Source organism: Hyperolius riggenbachi, chromosome 3 (genome assembly GCF_040937935.1).
Source record: "Hyperolius riggenbachi isolate aHypRig1 chromosome 3, aHypRig1.pri, whole genome shotgun sequence".
In the NCBI taxonomy this organism is placed as follows: Eukaryota; Metazoa; Chordata; class Amphibia; order Anura; family Hyperoliidae; genus Hyperolius; species Hyperolius riggenbachi.
Window position 1 is genome coordinate 38,530,283 of NC_090648.1, and position 17,556 is coordinate 38,547,838.

At 44.4% G+C, this 17,556-nt stretch overlaps 1 protein-coding gene across 3 annotated transcripts in view; it reads left to right on the forward strand.

Moving 5' to 3' along the window:
- The first annotated feature begins 7,115 nt into the window (after positions 1 to 7,115).
- Positions 7,116 to 17,556, forward strand: part of LOC137560926 (uncharacterized) — an 81,113-nt gene continuing 70,672 nt past the window's right edge. The window contains exon 1 of one of the 3 annotated variants that reach the window (XM_068272103.1): positions 7,116 to 7,267. In XM_068272103.1, the coding sequence (XP_068128204.1) occupies positions 7,195 to 7,267 (73 nt within the window). In that variant the 5' untranslated portion in view covers positions 7,116 to 7,194. Of the gene's footprint in view, positions 7,268 to 9,154; positions 9,188 to 16,440; positions 16,502 to 17,556 lie in introns of those variants that run through there. The other 2 variants (XM_068272105.1, XM_068272104.1) reach the window with 2 other exon arrangements.

A 17,556-nucleotide genomic window follows, 5' to 3' on the forward strand; every position in this document is an offset into this window, starting at 1 on the left:
AACAATGTTGCTGACAGAAAGAGGACCAACTTAGTAATTGTCTGGAACTCCAGTCAATCCGAGGGGAATGCTTCTGAAGCCAGGGCATAGCAAGGATCACAGAGGAGGTTGCCATTTTGAGAACAAGAAATTGTATTTGTTCTCTATGGAGAACCCCAATCTGACATAACAATACAGGAGTCTGCAAGGGGGATCGTTTTCCCTGTAGTGGTGAGTTATCCACTGCAGTAAGAATGAACTGATGTCGCAACGACTGGAGAGGAAGGCCGAGCTGAACTGCAAAATCATAATCCATAAAGTTGGCTGCTGAACCCGAGTCTATGAATGCCTGTGTTTCCTGGACTTGATCTCCCCAGGTAATCGTGCATGGAAGGAGTAATCTACTATCTCCTATCGGAACAGCTGAGTCGCCCACCGTGGTACCACCGACCACCAGAGGGTGGTATAAAGTGTCCGTCTCCTTGAGACAATCTTGAACCATATGATCTATCTCAGGTGTCAGGAAACAGGATTTCGAACGAAATCTCCCATCTCCCTCAGACTCGGGAAACTCGAAGTAATCGGGTTGTCCCGAGTCATCCTGAGAAAGCGAAGGAACCACCCCAACTTTCCTAATGATCTTAGCCCGAGTCTGTCTCTGATGTTGAACTCGGCGGTCGACCTTAATAGCCAAAGATATCGCCTCGTCAAGGGACCTAGGTTCAGGGTGACTTAACATCAAATCGGCCACAGCGTCAGACAATCCCGATAAAAAACAATCAAGTAAAGCATGCTGCCCCCATCTGGTCGTCACTGCCCACCTTCTAAACTCTGCTTCATACATCTCTACAGTGTTATTTGAAAGAAAATAAAGCAGAGGGACACCAAGAGCCCCAATAGTGTAATTTGTCTTGGGGACAACAAAATAAATGAGAAGTTAAAATTATACTCACAAACCAGGGTTACCAATAGGCAACCACTGTATAGGCAGGTGGGGAGAACAATCCTGACCCCACTCAGGAATAAAAAGTCGCTCTCTGTAGACAGGAAGATAGGGTAACAACCCTCCACCCAGGGTGGACTCAATGTAGTGTACAAGATACAGAGGCGCCAAAAGAATAAAAGGTAATTAAATGAACTTAAAAAACCAACTGGTTAAACAGAGGAGGCAGCGGTGGTCTTACCCCCTCCAAACAGACACAGGCAAGGACTGCGATTCAGACAGTCAACAATTTATTCGGAACTCCAAAAAACAATGCAACGCGTTTCACGGGCCATACATCCCGCTTCCTCAGGCAAAATACAGTAGGAGTCACAGCATCTGTATTATATCAGCGAGCTCGGCGCCTTTGTAACAGAGGCGCCGAGCTCGCTGATATAATACAGATGCTGTGACTCCTACTGTATTTTGCCTGAGGACGCGGGATGTATGGCCCGTGAAACGCGTTGCATTGTTTTTTGGAGTTCCGAATAAATTGTTGACTGTCTGAATCGCAGTCCTTGCCTGTGTCTGTTTGGAGGGGGTAAGACCACCGCTGCCTCCTCTGTTTAACCAGTTGGTTTTTTAAGTTCATTTAATTACCTTTTATTCTTTTGGCGCCTCTGTATCTTGTACACTACAGTGTTATGGCTTTGTCTGAGGGACTTAAGCTTCCTCTCTGACGTAATTGCTAAATCGGGATCATCGTATATAACTGCCATAGCCTTAAAGAAATCCTGCACAGAAGCCAAAGGCTCATGGTTATCTGGGAGACCATAGGCCCATGACTGCGAGTCTCCTGATAATAAAGTCTTTATTAAAACAACCGTCTGGCTTTCAGACCCTGATGCCATAGGACATACTTCGAAATATGAAAGGCATCAATTTTTTAAATTCTTAAAATCGGCCCTATGCCCAGAAAACCTTTCTGGAAGAGGTAGTCTGGGTTCCAGAACAAGAGGGGATGACACTGGTGTAGCATGTGTTGAAATGTTTTGGAGGGCCTCAGATAGTTGGTAAATCTGAGTCTGTTGAGTGCTAACTGTGAGAGACAGTCGATCAACAGCCGTAATCAACACTTCCACATGACTAGCCAGTGTATCCATGTTTTTTTCTGGTTTGCTGTTCTGTAACGATTGGTGTAGCACACAGACATCTGATTATTGTGTGATCTGCAGAATCACCAATAATACAGACTCTATACCCGATTATGTGGTGATCTGCAGTATCACCAATAATGCAAGTATAGACGGCTGAGAAACAGAGGTGTAAAGTGTTTGGTGCAACAGTAGATTAAATAGATAGATCTCACCAGAGAAGCTGGTGAGTACTATCTGAACCAACAGTGCTAGACCTCACCAGGGGAGCTGGTGGGTACTAGCTATACCAACAGTAGTATAACTTAAACTAAACCTCACCAGAGGAGCTGGTGGGTATTTAATCAAAAGAGCACCTCACCAGTGGCAAGGGCCCACTGGTGAGTAGAGAGGTCAGACAGGCAAGGTTTGGCAACTGAGAGGCGAATACAGTACAGAAACGTGAGGCAGAAGAATAGTGGGTTATCAGGCAGAGGTTCAGCAACTAAGGTCAGATAGGCAGAAGTACAGAATCGATGAACAATAGCAAGGTCAGAGTATAGCCAAAATCATCAGCTAACAGAACGCTATCCAGATTAACCCATTACAACTCCCATTGGGAAATGTCTAAGAAAATCTTGTATAAATGGTATAGAACCCCTAGGCAAATATCTTCCTTTTCCCCAGCTGCCTCTCCAGTCTGTTGGAAATGCAATTCCCACATAGGTACTTACCTCCATATGTTCTGGCAATGCCCCATAGTCTCGAACATGTGGGCCCTAGTAGAAAAACTCATCCGCAAAATCTTTAAAAGGGACTTTGCACTTTCCCCAAAATTTGCTCTCCTCCTAGTAAGCGAGGAATATATACCTCCCCCCATAAGACCCCCTATTTATCACCTAATACTTACCGCCTTATACCTAATAACTGACAACTGGAAATCACAGGAAGAAACCCCACCATACCAACTTCTTCTCTACACCCAAAACAGTATCCGAATGGAATTGGCCTCAAGAAACAGACTTGGCCTAGAAGCTTCCAATTTTCATATGCCAACAGAGTGGCACCTCTAAGCGGTGCATTATTGTATGAGCTCCCCCCCCCCCCCCCCAACCTATCTGACTGAGAAATCAAAGGACGTTACTTTTCACCGCCAAAATCAGAATGCAATTTTAATTAATACACATTTCCCCCCCTATGAGAGATAGGATACTGATACTGATATAGACATAGATAAACAAATAGTTAGTTATAGATTACCGTAGTCTGAAAAAAGCTAATTTTTAGCTCGCAGCTAGTTCAAAACTTATAGACTTATAGATCTATTATTACTATAATCAATACTAAGTTATAAGTGGTGCTTTTTTGTTTTTTCTGTGTTAAGATTCTTCCTTTTTCGTCTGATATATACCAATATCTATAGCCAAAGTTCCAGTGACGGCCAGTTCTGGCCCACTGATACCACTGGAATAAATAGAATCCTGTTTTCCACGGACTACTTTCTCCTGGCTGCCTAGCCGGTTTTGAAAATGCCAGGATTGAAAGTATCTCAGGCAAGAAAGACCATTTACCACACAGGATATACTAACATTCAAGAAGCATGGACAAAATCTATGACTAAACATTGTTTACAACCCATGTAGTATTGTTTTCTTGTGACAAATCTAAGCCCACAATCTGAATCGCCTGTTTGTATCATTTGTTTATGTAAATTCAAACGCTTGTTAAAAATTTTTCAATAAAAATTTTCAATGACGGAAAAAAAGAGTATAGCCAAAATCATACACGGGTAATCAGTAATACAATATAACAATAGTCCTAGTCTTGTGTGAAATCCCTGGTTTCCTCCCAGATCAAAGCACACCGGATACTAGTCTAAGGTCTGAGCACTATTCGCAACAGCAGACAAGTTGCGAATGACCAGTGAAGGCTTAAGAAGCTGAGGAGAGCTCACAGCCGCGCCCCTACCAATCAGCCAATCCGAGCAGCATGAGTCACCTCTGACGTCAGCCGACCGCCAGGTCAGCTGACGCGCCTTCTTCCAGCATAAAGGTCCTGTCTCCGCGCACGCCCGCGCGATACAGCAACCCTATGAGCACGAGACAGTATCGTTCCCGGCGTGCTAGACGCCGATGGAATGGATGAGGCCTGAGAACAGGGAACAAAGGCGGCTGCGGTCTACCCTGCGTGTCCGCAGCCGCCATAGTTGCAATTGTTACACAGGAACAACACAGCGAACAAAGCTAGGTAATACAAAATCTCTATACTAGAAGGAGTATGCATATATGTCCCTGTGGGAAATATATAACATAGCTCCACAGGAGAGCCCACTTCTGGCGTTTTAACGCAAAGTCTATACTTTGCGTTAACCAAGGTAAAAGGAAAGTCCATAGACTTTCCTTTTACCTTTCACACCCGACGCTGCGTTTCGATACGTTGCGGTACGACGCATCCCAGCGCATTTTATCGTCGGGAATCGCCGTTTCCCCTTCGGGGTAATTAACTACTACCGCCGCTACTCAGCGTCGCACCGGAGTTTCCCGACGACACGCCGCAACGCATGCAGGAGCCGTTCTCCTGCACGCTTTTGGTGTGTAACAGGCCTAACTGAACTAGAATGTAACAAGACAAGGAATATGTTTCACAGTATCAAAAGACCCAGTCACAGCTTAGACCGAGCTAAAGCTGAAAACTATGATGGGCGGAGCACGCTTGCAGGAAGCAAACCTTTATACTGAAGTCATCCAATAAGAGCAGAGATGCAAAAGCAATACTATAATTACCTGGCAGATGAGACCCTCCTCCCTCCGGTAGGAGGAGGGAGGAGGGAATAGAAAGAAGGGAAGGAGGGTAGAGGGAGTCAGTAATATACAAGAGCCTAATTAAACTCTCCCTAGCAGAGTGTGTGTAGCAGCTGTCCCTTAACTAATTAGTGTAGGCAGACGAGTGAGTAAAATGGCACAAGGACCTTGCCTTTTATAAGGGGGGGTGGGGCTCCAGGCGTGAGTGCCGTCTGATTGGCAACAATATGCCTGCTGACTGTGATGAAGAAGGTCAAAGTTCTGCTCCATAGAGCATTATGGGGTGAATCGAACTTCTGCAAAAGTTTGCCTTTGCATGGCAAACGCGAACCACCGAAGTTCACCTGGAAGCGTTCGCCGGTGAACCGTTCGCTACATCTCTAGTTATATGCAGTGAGGTGAGTTCACTCAACACAACAGCTAGTTATATGCAGTGAGGTGAGTTCACTGAACACAAAAGGTAGTTATATGCACTGAGGTGAGTTCACTAAACACAAAGGTAGTTATATGCAGAGAGGTGAGTTCACTCAACACAACAGGTAGTTATATGCAGTGAGGTGGGTTCACTGAACTAGACAGCTAGTTATATGCTGTGAGGTGAGTTCACTCAACACAAAGGTAGTTATATGCAGTGAGGTGAGTTCACTGAACACAAAAGGTAGTTATATGCAGTGAGGTGAGTTCACTGAACACAAAAGGTAGTTATATGCACAGAGGTAGTTATATAGATGAGGTGTTCTGTGTTAAATACTCAAGCACGTCCTCACAATTTTGGGAAGTGAAGGCACGTGCCTTCTTCTGAGCACTGCACTTTGGGCCAGGTCCGCATGAAATCACAGCAACACCACCTCGCACAGACCTGCCGGTGCCAGGTGGCCTTCCTCTGGGTCTGCCTCTACCTCTTCCTCTACCTGGTTTGTCCATTTTGTCCATCTCTGGGGGATGCTAGGTATATGCAGTTAGGTGGGTTCACTCAACACAATCATAGTTATATGCAGAGAGGGGAGTTCACTCAACACAAAGGTAGTTATAGGCAGTGAGGTGAGTTCACTCAACACAAAGGTAGTTATATGCAGTGAGGTGAGTTCACTCAACACAACAGCTAGTTATATGCAGTGAGGTGGGTTCACTGAAAACAACAGCTAGTTATATGCAGTGAGGTGAGTTCACTCAACACAACAGCTAGTTATATGCAGTGAGGTGGGTTCACTTAACACAAAAGGTAGTTATATGCAGTGAGGTGAGTTCACTCAACACAAAGGTAGGTATATACAGTGATGAGGTGGGTTAACTAAACACAACAGGTACTAGTAGGTATATGCAGTAATGTGTAGTACAATGTGCAGCTCCCTGTCACACACACAGGTAGTCACTGAATGTGCTGCTGGGCTGCTGGCAGTGGCACACACTGTATGAATTAGCAATGCTGTCTATGCAACAACACAAGTGTCAGTTTGACACACAGAAAAAAAAATCACAACAACAGGATTAGCTCTGAAAAGAGCTGTAGAATGTGGGATGCTATTTAAGCAATAAGATTCAGCCAGGAGCAAGTTAACAATCCAAGAGCCTGACTAATCTGTCCCTAGGAGAACAAGTCTGCAGCAGCTCGCCCTATTCTGACTAGCAGCAGGCACACGAGTGAGTGTAATGGTCGCCGGAGCCTGCCTTATATAAGGGGGGTGGGGCTCCAGGGCTGAGTGTAGCCAGATTGGCTACAATGTGCCTGCTGACTGTGATGTAGAGGGTCAAAGTTGACCCTCATAGAGCATTATGGGGCGAATAAAACTTCCGAGAAAGTTCGCCTTCTCCAGCGAAGGCGAACCACCCGAAGTTCGCCTGGAACCGTTCGCCGGCGAACCGTTCGGGACATCTCTAGTCACTAGTAAGTAGGCCATAAGGCCGATCTACTTGTGACCTGTGGCTTTGTGACTGTCCCAAAAGAGTAAGGGTTCGCGAGTCCACGGGGGTGAGAGGGAAGGGGGTGCAATTTTTACACCCTCGTCCTGGGTGCAATTTAGCCTAGAAACTGCCCTGCTATGTACAATGGTGATATTACAGACTGAAAATAGATGTTATGCTCATAATGTTTCTTAAGAGACTTGCAAGAAAAGAGGAAGTTTAGAGTTGTGAAAGTCCTGAGATACAGTATGTACTATATTATGTACGTAGCAAGTTCCTCTAATATAAATCTGTGTCAGCTAATAAAGTTTCCTGATGATATTACTGTCTTTTATATGTTGCAATTACAAAATAAAAGTACAGAATCTAAATATCTTCTTTGCTCACTGAGGAAGTTTAGAGCTGAAAAAACGAAGAGTTCCCTACTATATATAATATACTCAGCAACTTCCTCCTCATGATTCTCAAAGCCTGGCATACAAACACCATGTTGTCCTGTGCGCTGCTCCTATTCATGCTGTGTCTATGGGGTATGTAATGTATAGAAGTGATATATGTACTGTGTGCTGCTCCTACTCATGCAGTGCCTATGGGGTATGTAATGTATAGAAGTGATATATGTACTGTGCGCTGCTCCTACTCATGCTGTGTCTATGGGGTATGTAATGTATAGAAGTGATATATGTACTGTGCACTGCTCCTACTCATGCTGTGTCTATGGGGTATGTAATGTATAGAAGTGATATATATACTGTGTGCTGCCCCTATTCATGCTGTGTCTATGGGGTATGTAATGTATAGAGGTGATATATGTACTGTGCGCTGCTACTACTCATGCTGTGTCTATGGGGTATGTAATGTATAGAAGTGATATATGTACTGTGTGCTGCTCCTACTAATTCTATGTCTATGGGGTATGTAATGTATAGAAGTGATATATGTACTGTGTGCTGCTCCTACTCATGCTGTGTCTATGGGGTATGTAATGTATGGAAGTGATATATGTACTGTGCGCTGCTCCTACTCATGCTGTGTCTATGGGGTATGTAATGTATGGAAGTGATATATGTACTGTGCGCTGCTCCTACTCATGCTGTGTCTATGGGGTATGTAATGTATGGAAGTGATATATGTACTGTGCGCTGCTCCTACTCATGCTGTGTCTATGGGGTATGTAATGTATAGAAGTGATATATGTACTGTGTGCTGCACCTACTCCTGCTGTGTCTATGGGGTATGTAATGTATAGAAGTGATATATGTACTGTGCGCTGCTCCTACTCATGCTGTGTCTATGGGGTATGTAATGTATAGAAGTGATATATGTATTGTGCGCTGCTCCTACTCATGCTGTGTCTATGGGGTATGTAATGTATAGAAGTGATATATGTATTGTGCGCTGCTCCTACTCATGCTGTGTCTATGGGGTATGTAATGTATAGAAGTGATATATGTACTGTGCGCTGCTCCTACTCATGCTGTGTCTATGGGGTATGTAATGTGTAGAAGTGATATATGTACTGTGCGCTGCTCCTACTCATGCTGTGTCTATGGGGTATGTAATGTATAGAAGTGATATATGTACTGTGCGCTGCTCCTACTCATGCTGTGTCTATGGGGTATGTAATGTATAGAAGTGATATATGTACTGTGCGCTGCTCCTACTCATGCTGTGTCTATGGGGTATGTAATGTATAGAAGTGATATATGTACTGTGCGCTGCTCCTACTCATGCTGTGTCTATGGGGTATGTAATGTATAGAAGTGATATATGTACTGTGTGCTGCTCCTACTCATGCTGTGTCTATGGGGTATGTAATGTATAGAAGTGATATATGTACTGTGTGCTGCTCCTACTCATGCTGTGTCTATGGGGTATGTAATGTATAGAAGTGATATATGTACTGTGTGCTGCTCCTACTCATGCTGTGTCTATGGGGTATGTAATGTATAGAAGTGATATATGTACTGTGTGCTGCTCCTACTCATGCTGTGTCTATGGGGTATGTAATGTATAGAAGTGATATATGTACTGTGTGCTGCTCCTACTCATGCTGTGTCTATGTGGTATGCAATGTATAGAAGTGATGTATGTACTGTGCGCTGCTCCTACTCATGCTGTGTCTATGGGGTATGTAATGTATAGAAGTGATATATGTACTGTGCGCTACTCCTACTCGTGCTGTGTCTATGGGGTATGTAATGTATAGAAGTGATATATGTACTGTGCGCTGCTCCTACTCATGCTGTGTCTATGGGGTATGTAATGTATAGAAGTGATATATGTACTGTGTGCTGCTCCTACTCATGCTGTGTCTATGGGGTATGTAATGTATAGAAGAGATATATGTACTGTGCGCTGCTCCTACTCCTGCTGTGTCTATGGGGTATGTAATGTATAGAAGTGATATATGTCCTGTGCGCTGCTCCTACTCATGCTGTGTCTATGGGGTATGTAATGTGTAGAAGTGATATATGTACTGTGCTCTGCTCCTACTCATGCTGTGTCTATGGGGTATGTAATGTATAGAAGTGATATATGTACTGTGCGCTGCTCCTACTCATGCTGTGTCTATGGGGTATGTAATGTATAGAAGTGATATATGTACTGTGGGCTGCTCCTACTCATGCTGTGTCTATGGGGTATGTAATGTATAGAAGTGATATATGTACTGTGCGCTGCTCCTACTCATGCTGTGTCTATGAGGTATGTAATGTATAGAAGTGATATATGTACTGTGCGCTGCTCCTACTCATGCTGTGTCTATGGGGTATGTAATGTATAGAAGTGATATATGTACTGTGTGCTGCTCCTACTCATGCTGTGTCTATGGGGTATGTAATGTATAGAAGTGATATATGTACTGTGCGCTGCTCCTACTCATGCTGTGTCTATGGGGTATGTAATGTGTAGAAGTGATATATGTACTGTGCGCTGCTCCTACTCATGCTGTGTCTATGGGGTATGTAATGTATAGAAGTGATATATGTACTGTGCGCTGCTCCTACTCATGCTGTGTCTATGGGGTATGTAATGTATAGAAGTGATATATGTACTGTGTGCTGCTCCTACTCATGCTGTGTCTATGGGGTATGTAATGTATAGAAGTGATATATGTACTGTGCGCTGCTCCTACTCATGCTGTGTCTATGGGGTATGTAATGTATAGAAGTGATATATGTGCTGTGCGCTGCTCCTACTCATGCTGTGTCTATGGGGTATGTAATGTATAGAAGTGATATATGTGCTGTGCACTGCTCCTACTCATGCTGTGTCTATGGGGTATGTAATGTATAGAAGTGATGTATGCACTGTGCACTGCTCCTACTCATGCTGTGTCTATGGGGTATGTAATGTATAGAAGTGATATATGTACTGTGTGCGCTGCTCCTACTGATGCTGTGTCTATGGGGTGTGTAATGTATAGTAGTGATATATGTACTGTACACTGCCCCTACTCATGCTGTGTCTATGGGGTATGTAATGTATAGAAGTGATATATGTACTGTGCGCTGCTCCTACTCATGCTGTGTCTATGGGGTATGTAATGTATAGAAGTGATATATGTGCTGTGCGCTGCTCCTACTCATGCTGTGTCTATGGGGTATGTAATGTATAGAAGTGATATATGTACTGTGCGCTGCTCCTACTCATGCTGTGTCTATGGGGTATGTAATGTATAGAAGTGATATATATACTCTGCGCTGCTCCTACTCATGCTGTGTCTATGGGGTATGTAATGTATAGAAGTGATATATGTACTGTGCGCTGCTCCTACTCATGCTGTGTCTATGGGGTATGTAATGTATAGAAGTGATATATGTACTGTGCGCTGCTCCTACTCATGCTGTGTCTATGGGGTATGTAATGTATAGAAGTGATATATGTACTGTGCGCTGCTCCTACTCATGCTGTGTCTATGGGGTATGTAATGTATAGAAGTGATATATATACTCTGCGCTGCTCCTACTCATGCTGTGTCTATGGGGTATGTAATGTATAGAAGTGATATATGTACTGTGTGCGCTGCTCCTACTCATGCTGTGTCTATGAGGTATGTAATGTATAGAAGTGATATATGTACTGTGCGCTGCTCCTACTCATGCTGTGTCTATGGGGTATGTAATGTATAGAAGTGATATATGTGCTGTGCGCTGCTCCTACTCATGCTGTGTCTATGGGGTATGTAATGTATAGAAGTGATATATGTACTGTGTGCTGCTCCTACTCATGCTGTGTCTATGGGGTATGTAATGTATAGAAGTGATGTATGCACTGTGCACTGCTCCTACTCATGCTGTGTCTATGGGGTATGTAATGTATAGAAGTGATATATATACTCTGCGCTGCTCCTACTCATGCTGTGTCTATGGGGTATGTAATGTATAGAAGTGATATATGTACTGTGCGCTGCTCCTACTCGTGCTGTGTCTATGGGGTATGTAATGTATAGAAGTGATATATGTACTGTGGGCTGCTCCTACTCATGCTGTGTCTATGGGGTATGTAATGTATAGAAGTGATATATGTACTGTGGGCTGCTCCTACTCATGCTGTGTCTATGGGGTATGTAATGTATAGAAGTGATATATGTACTGTGGGCTGCTCCTACTCGTGCTGTGTCTATGGGGTATGTAATGTATAGAAGTGATATATGTACTGTGGGCTGCTCCTACTCATGCTGTGTCTATGGGGTATGTAATGTATAGAAGTGATATATGTACTGTGCGCTGCTCCTGCTCATGCTGTGTCTATGGGGTATGTAATGTATAGAAGTGATATATGTACTGTGCGCTGCTCCTACTCATGCTGTGTCTATGAGGTATGTAATGTATAGAAGTGATATATGTACTGTGCGCTGCTCCTACTCATGCTGTGTCTATGGGGTATGTAATGTATAGAAGTGATATATGTACTGTGCGCTGCTCCTACTCCTGCTGTGTCTATGGGGTATGTAATGTGTAGAAGTGATATATGTACTGTGCGCTGCTCCTACTCATGCTGTGTCTATGGGGTATGTAATGTATAGAAGTGATATATGTACTGTGCGCTGCTCCTACTCATGCTGTGTCTATGGGGTATGTAATGTATAGAAGTGATATATGTACTGTGTGCTGCTCCTACTCATGCTCCTACTCATGCTGTGTCTATGGGGTATGTAATGTATAGAAGTGATATATGTACTGTGCGCTGCTCCTACTCATGCTGTGTCTATGGGGTATGTAATGTATAGAAGTGATATATGTGCTGTGCGCTGCTCCTACTCATGCTGTGTCTATGGGGTATGTAATGTATAGAAGTGATATATGTGCTGTGCACTGCTCCTACTCATGCTGTGTCTATGGGGTATGTAATGTATAGAAGTGATATATGTACTGTGCGCTGCTCCTACTCATGCTGTGTCTATGGGGTATGTAATGTATAGAAGTGATATATGTACTGTGTGCTGCTCCTACTCATGCTGTGTCTATGGGGTATGTAATGTATAGAAGTGATATATGTGCTGTGTGCTGCTTCTACTCATGCTGTGTCTATGGGGTATGTAATGTACAGAAGTGATATATGTACTGTGCGCTGCTCCTACTCATGCTGTGTCTATGAAGTTATGAAGTATGTAATGTGTAGAAGTGATATATGTACTGTGCGCTGCTCCTACTCATGCTGTGTCTATGGGGGTATGTAATGTATAGAAGTGATATATGTACTGTGTGCTGCTCCTACTCATGCTGTGTCTATGGGGTATGTAATGTATAGAAGTGATATATGTACTGTGCGCTGCTCCTACACGTGCTGTGTCTATGGGGTATGTAATGTACAGAAGTGATATATGTACTGTGTGCTGCTTCTACTCATGCTGTGTCTATGAAGTTATGAAGTATGTAATGTGTAGAAGTGATATATGTACTGTGCGCTGCTCCTACTCATGCTGTGTCTATGGGGGTATGTAATGTATAGAAGTGATATATGTACTGTGTGCTGCTCCTACTCATGCTGTGTCTATGGGGTATGTAATGTATAGAAGTGATATATGTACTGTGCGCTGCTCCTACTCATGCTGTGTCTATGGGGTATGTAATGTATAGAAGTGATATATGTACTGTGCGCTGCTACTACTTATGCTGTGCAGGGCCGGTTTAAGCAACAATGGGGCCCCAGGGCAAAATAAACCTGGGCCCCCCCCAACAGATACCCCGGAACAAAAATCGGCATTAAGGGACCTTTTTTGCAGCTGGTATAGTCAGGGTGTGAAGCCCCAATCGGTCAGAGCTCCACATTCTGGCTACCCCAGCCTGCATGGGGTACAAGTGGTTAAAAAGTTTCAGGAGGGGGGACCCCACATAATTAAAAAAAAAAAATTCCCACACTCTAAACATACAAAAAAAAAAATATAGGAAAAAATGCCAGGGATCTTCATACAGCCATATTGCGGCAGTAAAGCGATCCCTGGCCAAAGCGCTGCGGCTGCGTATGGACCCCCTGGAAACCACATCAGAAAATGTATTGCTCTTTCATTTGATGCATGTAAAATTACACTACCATCAGGTTTGCTACTAAAAGTGACATTTACCGCATTTAATAGTATACTTTTTTTCCTTCGAAACTTTAAAATCGATTTTCTCAAAAACTATAAGGTCTTTTTGAAAAATTGTTTTGTCCTCTTATTCGCAATGATCTCCTTAACATATCCTGCAAATTTAGGGTTTCTAGCTTTTAAGGTGGATTTGCTATGAACCATTAAATTCGGCAAGTTTTCAAATGTGTATTTTTTTCCTTTGAAACCTTAAAACCGATTTTCTCAAAAACTATAAGTCCAATTTGAAAACTTTGTTTTCCTCTTGTAGCCACTGGGGGCCACTACAAGCTCTGTGGCCCTGGGGCAATTGCCCCCTTTGCCTCTATGGTAGCGCCGGCCCTGATGCTGTTTCTATGGGGTATGTAATGTATAGAAGTGATATATGTACTGTGGGCTGCTCCTACTCATGCTGTGTCTATGGGGTATGTAATGTATAGAAGTGATATATGCACTGTGCACTGCTCCTACTCATGCTAATCAGCTAATCTTGTCAAAAATCTGACACAAATATCAGAAACACCTGATCTGCTGCATGCTTGTTCAGGGTCTATGGCTAAAAGTATTAGAGGCAGAGGATCAGCGGGATAGCCAGCCATAACTCACATTGCTTAAAAGGAAATAAATATGGCAGCCTCCATATACCTCTCACTACAGTTGTCCTTTAAAGGACAACTGTGGTGAGACAAATATGGAGGCTGCCTGTAATGATCGGTGTAACACAGAGAGGATCTGATTACCGGTGATCTGCAGTATCACCGAGAATGCAGAATATACCCGATTATTGATGATCTGCAGTATCACCGATAATCAGATATATCTACTAACCTCTGGACACCTGAGATATGAGAGTGTTTGGTGCAACAGGAATACTTTGAGGAAAGCACCCGTGGGATGGGTGCTAGACAGTAGGATTAGCTTCTTTCCACAGGCCTGATGTTCCCCAAGGAGTGTCACTGACAGAACTGTGAACTATCTCCTAACAGGAGAGATAGTTCTCGAGGTCGGACAAGCCAGGTCGTTAACACATGGACAGATAAAGTACAGACACAGTAGGCAAATACAGAATCCAGAGACTTAGCCGAGTTTTGGCAACAGAGAATCAGAAAGACAAGGTACAAAATCAGAGATCAGGAGAATGGTCAGGAATGCAGAAAGTCATAACAGATAATCAGCAATGCCTAAACTTGAGTGTGAGCTCCAAGATTCTCACACTCCAGGAACTAGACTAGATAATACAAATAATACAGATGGTACAGAATTCCTAGACTAAGGTGTGAGTTCCTTGGCCGTCAACACCTTGGGAACTGGTCTAGATAACAATACAGATAATAACAGAATTCCTAGGCTAAGGTGTGAGCTCCGTGATCATCAACACCTACGAAACTGACTAATAAACACAGATACTGACAAGGTCTGAGTGCTACCACGTAGTGATCGCAACGCCAGACACCAGATGAATGACCAGCACCCAGTATATATACACCGGCGCTCTCCAGCGCCACCCCTAAGTGCTGGACCAATGAAAATTGCCACAATTGTCAGCTGACCGGCTTGGTCAGCTGACCCTCCTCTGGCTGCCATAAAGGCCCTGCCTCTCTGTGCGCGCGCGCATCCTCCTAAACCAGTGTGGACTATCAGTCCCAGCCACACCAGTCATGTGTTGTAATGTTTCTGCTGTGTTAGATGCGGAATCCGCCGCACCGCTGTCTGGGCGTGCGGCGTTTACTCCGCATTCCGCCTTACTGAGAGGAGCAGGCCTATGCGAGCAACTTGCCGCATTGGACGCGGAATCCGCCGCCCTGTTGTTAGAGCATGCGGCGGTTTCTCCGCGCTCCGACTGCACCCCAGCTGCCATGTTAAACGCGGAGTCAGCTGCCTCACCTTGAGTATTGGCGGCGGCTTTTCCGCGTTTTCTCACAGTACTCCCCCCCCCACCCCCCCTGAGGAGTGGACTCCGGACAACTCCTACCAGGTTTCTCAGGATATCGAGTGTGGAACTCCCTTCTCAATTTGTCCGCATGCATGCGACACTCAGGTACCCATGTTCTCTCCTCTATACCATACCCCCTCCAGTGAACAAGATATTGTAGTAAATTCTGCACTACTCATGAATCTAAAATTTTCTCTACTTCATACTCAGGTTGGTCGTCCACCATCACAGGAGGAGGAGGATTGGGACCCACATGGTCTGCTGGCTTAAGCAGGGACACATGAAAAGATCTCACCCCACGCATGCTAGCAGGAAGATCGATGGCATAAGTAACATTGTTGATCTTCCTGGTCACAGAAAAGGGGCCCACAAACCTGGGACCTAACTTGGCCGAGGGTTGTTTCAGGGTCAAATGACGAGTGGAGACCCAGACCAGATCTCCTGGTCGGAATTTCCACGCCAAGGATCGTTTCTTGTCAGCTTGACCTTTCTGACTATGAAAAGCCTTTTCCAAGTTGCATTTCACGATCCCCCAAATGTTTTTGAACGACTTTTGCCACGCCTCCAGAGCTGGAAACAGAGTGGAAGCTACTTGCAATGGGGAAAACTTGGGCAGCTTTCCAGTTACCACCTGAAACGGAGAGAACCCAGAAGAAGCGCTTTTCAGATTATTGTGCGCAAATTCTGCATACGGCAAGAATTTAACCCAATCAGTTTGCGCTTCTGCAACATAACACCTCAAAAATTGTTCCAAAGACTGATTAACCCTCTCCGTCTGACCATTGGTCTGTGGGTGGTAGCCTGACGAGAATGACAGTTCCAGGCCCATTTGATGGCAAAATGCCCTCCAAAATCTAGAGACAAATTGGACTCCCCGATCTGACATGTTTTCCGGAATGCCATGAAGTCGGAAACCGTGAATGATGAAAAGTTCGGCCAACTCCTGGGCCGAGGGGAGTCCCTTCAAGGGTACAAAATGGGCCATTTTACTGAAACGGTCGACTACCACCCAAATGACCGACATGCCTTCAGACCTAGGAAGTTCACCTACAAAATCCATGGACAGATGGGTCCATGGTTCACTCGGAGTGGGCAAAGGCTGCAACGTTCCCACAGGTGCCAGATGGGAGGGTTTACTTTTAGCACATACTGCACACTCTCGGACATACTCTTTTCAGTCTGTTGCCAAAGAAGGCCACCAAGCACATCTAGCAATGAAGTCTTGTGTTCTGGAGGCCCCTGGATGTCCAGCATTCTTGTGTGAGTGAAACATCTGTAAAACCTGGAGACGAAAAGGCAGTGGCACAAACATAACCCCTTCAGGCTTTCCCTCAGGGACATCCTGCTGGAAGGGACTTAAAGTCTCCGTCCAGTCATTCCAAGTCTCTGTAGCTCCCAGTACTACCTTCTGTGGAACAATGGGTTCCAGTTCCGAGGGCTGTGCTGTCTCTGGCTCAAAACATCTGGACAAAGCATCTGCCTTAATGTTTTTACTACCAGGAGTATACGTAATTACAAATCTAAACCTCGAGAAAAACAGTGACCACCGAGCCTGACGAGGACTCAATCTCTTAGCCCCCTCAATGTATTCCAAATTTTTGTGATCCGTGTAGACTGTAATCGTATGTTCAGCTCCTTCTAACCAATGACGCCATTCTTCAAACGCCAACTTAATGGCCAGAAGCTCCCTGTTACCTATATCGTAGTTTTTCTCTGCTGGAGAAAACCTCCGAGAAAAATAGGCACACGGGTGCAATCTTCCCTGCAGCCCAGAGTATTGAGACAGCACAGCCCCTACTCCAAACTCTGAGGCGTCAACCTCTACAATAAATGGATAGGATGTGTCCACGTGTCTCAATATGGGTGCAGAGCAAAACAGTTCTTTCAGAGTGGAGAAAGCAGCCAGAGCTTCGAGAGACCAATGGTTGGTATCTGCCCCTTTTTTAGTGAGACTGGTGAGGGGTGCTATGACTGTGGAGTACCCATTTATGAACCTTCTATAGTAATTTGCAAACCCTAGAAATCTCTGAAGAGATTTGAGACCTACTGGTTGGGGCCATTCCAAAACAGCAGAGACTTTGGCGGGATCCATAGAAAGGCCTGAGGTGGAAATTATGTATCCCAGAAAAGCGACAGATGTCACCTCAAAAATGCATTTCTCCAATTTAGCATAAAGCCTGTTTTGTCTGAGCTTGTGTAACACCAATCTGACATGAGCCCTGTGCTTCGAGAGGTTGTCTGAGAAGATCAATATATCATCCAGGTATATTAGGACAAATTTACCCAACACCCCCCTGAAAACCTCATTAATGAGT